Genomic DNA, 10,158 nt, shown 5'->3' with positions numbered 1-10,158 from the left:
GTGCCCTCTTTGAGGTGTTGCCCCTTGTATCCTATAAGCTACTCCTTCCATACCCCTAGTGTCCATTTGGTCTCTTCTGGCCCCCAGGTTGGATTCTACACTGGTTGGGTCCCATAGGCCTTGCCTTATGTCTCATGTCTTTGGAATTGCTCCTAGGGTGGACTCTGACTTCCAGGACAATTAGAAACTGGGAGATGTTCCTTGGAGAGTACACGTGACCTGGGCCAGCATGGGCCTCACTTTCTCCAGCTTCTCTCTGAGTGTCCTGGCAGGAGGACAGCAGGGGCACCATGCCCTTGGGTCTGCAGTTCTCAGGGAGTTGCCCCCTTTTCTGTTTTTTATGTAGGTCAGACAGAATTGCCACTTCTAGCTCTTGATGAGAAAATCATTTTCGTAAATTAATAGAATTGTGACCCAAAGCAGAAACATGGTGTTTTAGTTTTATGACCTTGTTGCTAGCAGAGGACTGGATTTTGTTAGACCTTTTGAAATGCAGGAAATGGATTTTGGGTCCTCATGATGATCTTTGGGACCCAGGGACTCACAGTCTCCTGTTCTACAAGCTGCCCTTCTTCCCACAAGGAGGAAGGTGTCTGTGTGTCTGCTCTATTTTATTCTGTTGTTAGAGTCCTTAGGCCACTGCTGTACCCCAGTAGCTGGGTCTTGGGGGCACCAGTGTCCTGAATAATGGAGTTATCCCTATGGGACTTGTGCCTTCTCGGTTTCCATTTGTGCTGACTTCTTTCTCCTCCATGAATCCTAGAGCCTGCTGTCCTTCTTTCTGTCTCCCCTCTCACACATCATCACAGCAAACCATTCTCTAGAAGCTTCCCAGATGTTTTTTTCCAAAAGTGGGGAACCAGTGCTGGCCATTCTCAGGTTGTTCCATCTTGTGTCAGATAATTCTTTAGATAAATACTGGCTGTGGTATATGATCAAAGCTCTGTGAGGAGTACATACAAAGGAGTGACCAAGATGTCCTGAGGAATTTTCAAATTAGAGAGATGAAGCCTTACTAAGTCTCAGGACCTGTATAGACATTTGAGACTCCCCTCACCAGCCCTAGTTAACAGACACCTCAGGGCTGTCCTGCCCTAGAGATGGACAGCAAGTTGGTGTTCCATCGGTGCAGGTTGTCTAGAGTTCAGTGCTCCCTGGCCAGGCCCTCTAACCATCGTCTGTGCTCTGTTGCAGAAATGGCAGCGGCGGTTCTTCATCCTCTATGAACATGGGCTCCTGCGCTATGCCTTAGATGAGATGGTGAGTGGCCTCTGCTACCACACAGTCCCAGCCTTCACTGGGTTCCTTGGCGGTAGCTGCATTGGCACCCTTCTGTCTACACAGCACTGTGTGTTCATGTGTCTGGGATTTGGTGATAGCTGGCCCTTCAGATCCAGACCTTTGGTTTGAGGACTCTCCATTGGTCACAGTGGTAGACAGCATATTAGGAGTTGAACTCAGCCAGAACCCAACTAAGTGGAGAGTGGGCTGGCTGTAGTTCTGCTGCAGATGGAGGTGTGGGTGGCTGGGCACTCATGGGTGCACACTGGTGCCACAGTCCCAGGTCCACCCCTTAGTTCTGTTGACACATTCAATCTTGGCACAGCTTCCTTAGTTGATTTACTTCAGTGGCTTCCTGGTATTGGCCCCTGCACTGGACACTAGCCTATCCAGGGGCCTAGTCCCCCTCCTGCTTTCCACTCACCTCATTCCTCCCTGATCCTGGGCCAGCCGTATATCTCCTATTGTTGGTCCAGAAGCAATCCCAGGGATTCTCAGCATGGAATACTCTGCTGGCTTGTTTGCTTTAAGTCTTTCCTAATTAATCTAAACTATGGCCAAATTTCACACTTTATAAAGAACTGAAGGTAGGAACACCTTTTCCTGCTTAGTTTGAATGTGCATGTATGCATGTGTGTAAAATACACAGGCCTCTTCTGTTTTACCTCAGTGTCATCATTGTTGTCATTGTAGTCATCATCATCTTCTTCATCATCTTTTTTCTTCCTTTCTCTTTCTCTCTCTGTCTCTTTCTCTCTCTCTCACCCCTGCAGGGGTAAGATCAGTGTTCTGGAAGTATGAACAGAGCACTTGGTCTATCCAAGGGCTTTTTATACTGCTAGGACAATAGGACGTTAGGCTGGTTATTTACCTGTGTGAATAGGCCATAAGTGGATCCATTCCTCCATGTGGGTCCCAGTCTTGGAGATGTGATTTTTCTCTCTTGTTTCTGGGACAGTTGAGTAGGTGTGATGCCTGGGTCTAGGACAAATAGGTCCAATGCTTAACTCTTTATCAATATCTCCTCATTGTCTCCTTCTTTAAAAAAAAAGCTTTTTTCCTCTCTTTTTTCCTGGTGAGCTTATTTGTACACTGTGGATGGGCTATAGAGATGCCATACAAGTGTCTGTGGTCCACAGTATTTAAGACAACTGGATTGGAGGTGAATGCTGCTGAGGCAACAGAATTTGCTGGGGGTAGGGATAAGGACTGGGTTCTCTTGCAGTCACCTCCTTGTGAGGAGGCAAGTCTGAAGGAGATCCTGCACTGGCCTCATGTGGGCAGTTGTGCTGGTGAGAGAGGAGGGTAGGTTTCTGTGAGCTGGATGTTTGCTTTACTTTGTCCTCTGTGTGCCTGGCTGCCCTGTCCTCTGGTCCTGCCGATTCTCACAATGGAGACTGGCCTGGGCTGCGTCCAGGCTGAGCTGTGACCAGGAAGCATCCTGACAAGTAGGCCTCCTTGCATGTTCCTTGGAGACTGATTGTTCCAGTAAGGAAATCTTTCCTCATATCCAAGCAGAGTCCAGCACAGCCCATTATTCCCTTCAGCTCAGCTGCACATGCACAAAGAGAGTGGCCTGGAGCTGCTTTATGTCTGCAAGCATAGCGCTCATGCCCACTCCAGTGCTACTCGTGAATAAGTGAGGCTGCAAAGTTGCTGTCCAACTCTGCACAGTGCACCCTGGTCTCCCAGCAACCCAGCACAGGCTGGGTGTTATTTCATGTGCTGCTGGGGCCAAGGAGGGCTGTGCCTGCACTATGGGGGTGAGAACTTGGAGCACTAAGGGACATTGGGGGTTGCTCAGAACTGAGAGTGGCCAAGCCACTTTCTGGCAGATAACCTGAGAGCTGAAGAGACAAACTAGGTGAGGCAGTTAGTGCAGATCTACCCCATTCGAGGCTGCTGCAAATACCCTGCCTCTCCAGGGAAGGAGGTGGCCGTGGTGCTGCAGTTCTCTTCCAGCAGCATCTCAAGCCATGAGGGAGGACCCACGGGGGGTGGGGGGGGTTGAGCAGGAGCAACAGACTGCCCATGCGGAGGCTGGGGAAGGCCAACCTCAACCATTGTGGCTGTGGTGTATGTAGGTGGGACTCCTCCTCATGGGCCAGAGACACCATTCTCACCCAGGCTTGTGCTTCATGGCTGCTGCTCCACACAGGCACAGTCCAGAGGCTGGGAGCATCTCTTCTGCTAGGCTTCTCCAGATTTGTTCTTCCCTCAGCATGGATGGCCGCAGGCTATGTCTGAGCTGACTTCTGACCACACTGGGAGTTTCTTCTCCAGCGTTTCCTCTCCTAGAAGTAGAGCCATGCTTCTTAACCTGCCTCTAGGGCCCCTGGTAATGTGTGGCGTCATCTTTGACCTCCCAGCTATGGAGGGGTACTATTGGCATTGGGGGCAGAGAGTCTGCAGAAAACCACTCTTAGGTACACAGAATAGCCTCCCATAACAGAGAGACCCAGCCCTGAATGTCAGCCCTGCCAATGCCAAGAAACCCTGTGTGCTTGTTGGTGACTTGTTTGAACTTTCATTTATTTAAAAAACAATTAAAATATAAATTTGACTTGCTGCCATCTCCATCTTTGAAGGCTGGGAGGGTTCACTCATCAGATTCCCTAAAGTGAGAGAGGTAATGAGGAAGGTTACCTGCTTGCACATGTGCTCAGTGCGATGGGGGAGGGGGGCACACTTAGGGAGGGGGAACATTCATTTATGGGGAGCACATTCAGAGGCTGCCTGTGTGTAAGTTACCCAGGAAGCATGTGGGTGCCATGTCCAGTGGCCTGCCTGGACCCAGAGCCTGAGTTGATTTCCCCTTGTCAGTGTCCCAACCCCAGCTCTGAACTGCTCATTCTACTGTTTCAGCCAGGCTGTTGCATTGGGTACTTTGTAGTAGCCTCATAACTGGGCTGATCCCTTGACTTGTCATAATCTATTTCAAATAGTTGATTGACTCTTGTACAATATTACCATGTGCTTTCATTTAAGTGTTCTTTCAACAACTAGGTTGAATGTCCACCCACACATGAACTCCCCCATTCTTGAGCCCCCTGATAGTTCCTGGCATTTCTCTGCTTTGTCTGACCTGGGGCTTAGGTGACACACACCTGGTAAATATTTGAATTAAAGGAGCCACCCTAAATGCAGAATTTTTGCTTCCTGCTTGGGGAAGAGGTTGGGTGGGAAGAGAGAACTTGGGATCTGGGATGCTTCTAGGAGAGAAAGGAGGTATGCTTCGCAAAGGCTTCTTGGAGGAAGGGAGAATGTCCTGCAAAAACTCCCAAGGAGGGGCTGGGTGGTTCCCTCAGGCCTTGGGTGGGCATGGAGGGCCCTGGGGCTGGAGCAGCAGTGCCTGCCCTGTACCTCCTCCAGGCCCTGTGGGAGCCTCTGCACAAGGCTCCTGCTCAGACCAGGGCCAGCAGCCGCCTTTCTCTTCCACTGCTTCTAACCTTTGGGAATCACTTTTCCTTTTTTGGGAAATTTCTCTCTCAGTACACCCACATGTCCTGCAACTGGTGGGTGTGGAGGAGAGGGAATTTCCCAAAAAAGGGAAAGAAATTTCCCCAGTGCAAGCTGAGGTGAGGTGGGCCCCAGCAGCCACATAGGCAAGGAGCATCTAAGCAGTGTGCTCAGTCTCTGGGGATCCAAGAGCGGGCAGAGTGAAGGCTCTGGAAGCCTGACTTGGCGGCTCTCCTCCTGTTTCCCCCTGTACAGTGGAGAGGACTGGTCATGATCTGCTCCTGTTCCTTGATCTTGGAGCTAACTAACCCAGATGTAACCAGAGGCCAGCAGAAGGCCCAGTCCACAGGGGACTGGTGGAGCATGTTAGGCAGGGCGGCACTATGCTCAGTGTGAGGCCACACTGGGGTATGCTGGGACCACTGGGTCTCTCGCTTTCATATTCTTCCGGTTTAGGAGTCCACAGTTTTGTTTTTTAACGTTTTAAATTACTTAGTTGAGGGAATACTGGTTTAGAGCATACTATTGTCATATGGCACACAGTTTTTACATCTTCCAAGATGGGTGCTGGCACACCTCACCCTCCACCAAACCAGCCTCCTGCTCCAGCACAGGGTCCCGGCACCTGTCTGGAGTCCAGGGTCTAAGGAAACGCTGGCAGTTGGTGCTGGTGCTTCCTGGCATAGGTGGAGGCTGCTTTCTGGTTCACCACAGTGGTTTCAAGTCAGCAGAGGACAGGGGCAGGTGCTTGTGGAGTTCACCTGACTTCAGATCTGCAGCCTGGGTGCAGAACCTGTGTTCAGAGACGAGGAAGTGACGGTTGTGAGTGTCCTTGGGTTAATGATTCAAGAACCTTGTTATTTGAAGGGTGGAGTGAGGCTGTGAGCTGAAGGTGAGCCTTACATGCTTAAATTTAGCTTTGAGTTTGTTACTTGTGTGATCTTGCTGTGACCCTCTGACTTCCCTGTGTGGTCTCTGGATGCAGGACCAGGCCCTGTGTATCACAGTTTGGGAGCCTACGGGATGCAGGAGAGAGGTTGTTTGGAGATCTCAGAAACTGTGATCTTGAACACAGCACTTCTGTTTCTGGCTGCATGAGCTTGAACAGGGCATGTCTCTGCTCTTTCTGTAGGAGCTTCATGAGGCTGGGGGCCCTGATAGCTGCTTTCCCCACTCCTGAGACCGTGTGGCAACAATCTTTTTGGATAGAGATAGAAATTTAGAGGGAAGAGAGATAACTGAAGGCCTATTATATTGCTTATGAAGCTTCCCCCTTGCAGGTGGGGACCATGGGTTTGAACCCAGGCCCTTGCACATTGTAATATATGTGCTCAACAGGGTGTGCCACCACTTTGAGGACTGGCAAAATAGCTCACCAGATAGTGCACCTGCCTTGTCATGTGTGACCTGAGTTCAAGCCTGGCCCCTACTGCACTCGAGGAAGCTTCAGTGCTGTGGTGTAGTGTCTTTCCTTCTCTCCTAGTCTCCATTTCTCTTTGTTTGATAAAGTCAACCTGGAACAGTAAAACCCCAACAGTGATGAAGAATACCTTTGGACTCTGAAGTGTTTGATTCCTGTGCATTAGTGGTAAAATAATTACAATCAGATGTTACTCTAGTGAAGTGTAGAATCTTTCCAACCCTTTTGTTTGTTTATCTGTCGGGCACATACACACCTGGCAGCTATATCGAAGATGGCCCTTAATAGATGCCTGTCCTCTGCAGCAGAACAGTCCAAGTACCTAAGTCCAGTCTGTACCCTACAACCTCTTTTTTTTTTTTTCCCCTCCAGGGTTATTGCTGGGCTCGGTGCCTGCACCATGAATCCACCGCTCCTGGAGGCCACTTTTTCCCCCTTTTTGTTGCCCTTGTTGTTGTAGCCTCTTTGTGGTTATTATTATTGCCATTGTTGATGTTGTTCGTTGTTGGATAGGACAGAGAGAAATGGAGAGAGGAGGGGAAGAAAGAGGGGGAGAGAAAGATAGACACCTGCAGACCTGTTTCACCACCTGTGAAGCGACTCCCCTGCAGGTGGAGAGCCGGGGGCTCGAACCAGAATCCTTATATCGGTCGGTCCCTGCGCTTTGCGCCACATGCGCTTAACCCACTGTGCCACCACCCGACCCCCCTACAACCTCTTCTTATGGCAAGCATTTCATTAACTTATTTCCCAAAATAATGAACTTATCTTCTTCCTTTTAAAGTTAAAAGAAATTTTTTACTTATTATGTATTGGATAGAGACATAAAAATTAAGAGGAAAGGGGAGACAAAAGAGAGGGAGATACCTGCAGCAATGCTTCACCACTCATGAAGCTTTCCCCCTACAGGGGTTGGGAGGAGGGATGGACCTGGGTCCTTGTACACGGTAACATGCAGACAACCTGGCCCCATAAATTTATTTTTCAAACATTGGCTAAAGTAGTGTGTGGATAGCACCCTACTTTTTTTTTAAATATTTATTTATTTTCCCTTTTTGTTGCCCTTGTTTTTTTTTATTGTTGTAGTTATTATTGTTGTTGTTATTGATGCCTTCATTGTTCGATAGGACAGAGAGAAATGGAGAGAGGAGGGGAAGACAGAGAGGGGGAGAGAAAGACAGACACCTGCAGACCTGCTTCACCATCTGTGAAGCGACTCCCCTGCAGGTGGGGAGCCGGGGACTCGAACGGGGATCCTTATTCCGGTCCTTGCGCTTTGCGTGCGCTTAAGCCACTGCACTACCACCCGACTCCCAGCACCCTACTTTTCTCAGTGAGCTGTTCAAGGCGCCTGCTGGGCTGCTGTTTCTATTGGAAACATGGGAGCCAGCCAGGAGCAGGATGGAGCCTCTGGCAGCTCCCAGAAGTATTTTTTTTTCCCTCCAGGATTATTGCTGGGGCTCAGTGCCTGCACCATGAATCCACTGCTCCTAGAGGCTGTCCCCCCCCCTTTGTTGACCTTGTTGTAGCCTTGTTGTGGTTATTATTGTTGTTGTTGATATTGTTTGTTGTTGGATAGGACAGAGAAATCAAGAGAGGAGGGGGAGAGAAAGATAGACACCTGCAGACCTGCTTCACTGTCCGTGAAGCGACTCCCCTGCAGGTGGGGAGCCAGGGGCTCTAACCGGGGTCCTTACGCTGGTCCTTGTGCCCCATGCCACGTGTGCTTAACCCACTGTGTTACCACCCGACCCCCCAGAAGTATTCTTAGTGTGTTCAGACTCAAGGGCCAGCCAGGGCTGTTTTGTAGGTGATTTCCAGGTGTTGAGGTTGTCCAGCCCCACTTGCTTTAGTTTTCTGGTCATGGGCTAATCCCATCTTTACTTACTGTGATAATGAAAAGTAGTCTTCATTGTGGGTGGGGGTAGATAGCATAATGGTTATGCAAAGGGACTCTCATGCTTGAGGCTCCAAAGTCCCAGGTTCAGTCCCTGCACCAGAGCTGATCAGTGATCTGGTTTTAAAAAAAAACAAACAAAAAAAAAACAACAGTTCTCATCTATTTGGGAGGGATGTTAATTAAGAAATTAGCCTTAATGATGCTGACATATTTAGAAGAAAAGATTAAGTACAAGCTATGGATGCAAGGGCTTTCTTGGCTGGAAGGTGAGGCACCCTGTAGTCCTGGTGGGATTTGTGTCAGAGCCTTCAGTGGCAGGGAGTGGATGATGGAATGAGGGCTGGGAACTGGATGGGACCCCTCTGCCATTTTGCCTTAGATCATCTTTGGGCTAAAATTGCATCTTTTCAACTTAAAATAACTTTTAGCTGACTTTTTTTTTTTTGCCTCCAGGGTTATCACTAGGGCTCAGTGCCTGCACTATGAATCCACTGCTCCTAGAGGCCATTTTTTCCCTTTTGTTGCCCTTGTTTATCATTATTGTTGTTGTTGTTAGAATAGGAAAGAGAGAAATTGAGAGAGAAAGGGAAGACGGGGAGAGAAAGACACCTGTAGACCTGCTTCACCACTTATGAAGTGACCCCCCCCTGCAGGTGGGGAGCTGGGAGCTCAAACCGAGATTCTTGAGCTGGTCATTGCGCTTTGCACCATGTGTGCTTAACCAGCTATGCTACCGCCTGGCCTCCCTTTTAGCTCACTTTTAAATGGCATGGAAACTTTTCCCACCTAACACCTAATCCTTTTGTCAAAAGACTGGGGATCAGCAGTGAACTTGAAGTTCTTTGCTCACAAGTGTCATGCACTTTCTTTCCTTCTGTTCATCTCACTGTGACACATGAAACTTTATTTATTAGAATGGAGTGTGGATGGCTGGAAGATAGCTGATTTCATAGAGCATGCAATTTACTATGCCTATGGCCTTGGGTTTGAGCCCCAGTACCACATGAGGGCACCATGGACAGCACTGAGGAAGCTCCATGGATGATGAAGTGCTTTGGTATATTCTCTCTGTCTCTCTCTCTCGACATAACAGAAAGGGGGAAGGGTCTAAGAGATCATTTAGAAGTATCATTTAGGCACTAGGTCCTGAGTTCACTCAGCAGTTGCAACATTAAAAAAGGAAGATCTTTATCATCATATACGATGTACAGTAATTACTCAATAAATACTCATTTTATTCCTACTTCAAAAAACAAAAAAAGGAAAAACATACTTCTACCTATCTCTTTGGGACCTTCAACATAGATATTCTCTGAAAGCTGGGAAGGGACTTCATGTTTTTTCCTTCCCCTTAAACTGGGGAGGAGCTTGGAGACAAAGGCTTGTTAATGTGCTTGAGCCTGGCATCTATCGGAAAGTGCAGAGTTCAATTTCTGGTAACTTGTTGTCATGATTTACGGCTCTGCACACAGGCTGAGGTGACATTTCTCCAATATGGAATGGGAGAGGAGAAGGGAGCAGCTAACAATAGGGATGTTTGGACACAAACTCCTAAAGTTCACAGTGCACTTTTACAGAAGCCACCTGGTGCAGTCCTTCCATTTTGGGGGTGTGGAAATAGTTGTCCTCACAGGGCTTAACTAACAGGTGTGGGCGAGGCAGCCAGGGCCCTTGACTGGTGCCCCTGCAACCCCCCATCTGTGCATTGCCCCCAAGGGAATAGAGCAGCCAGGGAAGGGAAGGGCTAATGACTATGCTCCCAGTGCTTGATTTTTCTCAAGGAGCAAAGCTAAAGAAGAATGTGCAGGGCCCAGGCAGTGGCACACCTACCTGAGTGCTCAAGGGCCCAGGTTCAAGCTCCCAGTCCCCATCTACAGGGGTAAGCTTCATGAGTGGTGAAGCAGGGTTGCAGTTGTCTCTCTTCCTCTCTTTCTCCTCCCTTCTCAACTTCTCTCTGTCTCTATCCGGTAAATAAATATTTTAAAAAGGACATTCAGATAGGAGTGAGTGAGGAGGTCAGGTGTCAGGGAACAAATAAATGCCTGCTGGGTGGGGTGGTCATGCCCCACAGATAACCCTGACTTGCTGTAAGCACCAA

At 48.8% G+C, this 10,158-nt stretch overlaps 1 protein-coding gene across 1 annotated transcript in view; it reads left to right on the top strand.

Annotated features, from left to right (window-relative positions):
• The window catches only part of MPRIP (myosin phosphatase Rho interacting protein), a 130,736-nt gene that overhangs the window by 27,374 nt on the left and 93,204 nt on the right, over nucleotides 1-10,158 (top strand). Inside the window, exons 2-3 of the mRNA XM_060202494.1 lie at nucleotides 347-393; nucleotides 1,099-1,260. Coding sequence (XP_060058477.1) covers nucleotides 347-393; nucleotides 1,099-1,260 — 209 coding nt within the window. The remainder of the gene's footprint in view (nucleotides 1-346; nucleotides 394-1,098; nucleotides 1,261-10,158) is intronic.

This window comes from Erinaceus europaeus, chromosome 12, assembly GCF_950295315.1.
Source record: "Erinaceus europaeus chromosome 12, mEriEur2.1, whole genome shotgun sequence".
Taxonomy (NCBI): Eukaryota; Metazoa; Chordata; class Mammalia; order Eulipotyphla; family Erinaceidae; genus Erinaceus; species Erinaceus europaeus.
The sequence above is the reverse complement of the archived record's forward strand: the minus strand, read 5'-3'. Positions and strand labels throughout refer to the sequence as shown.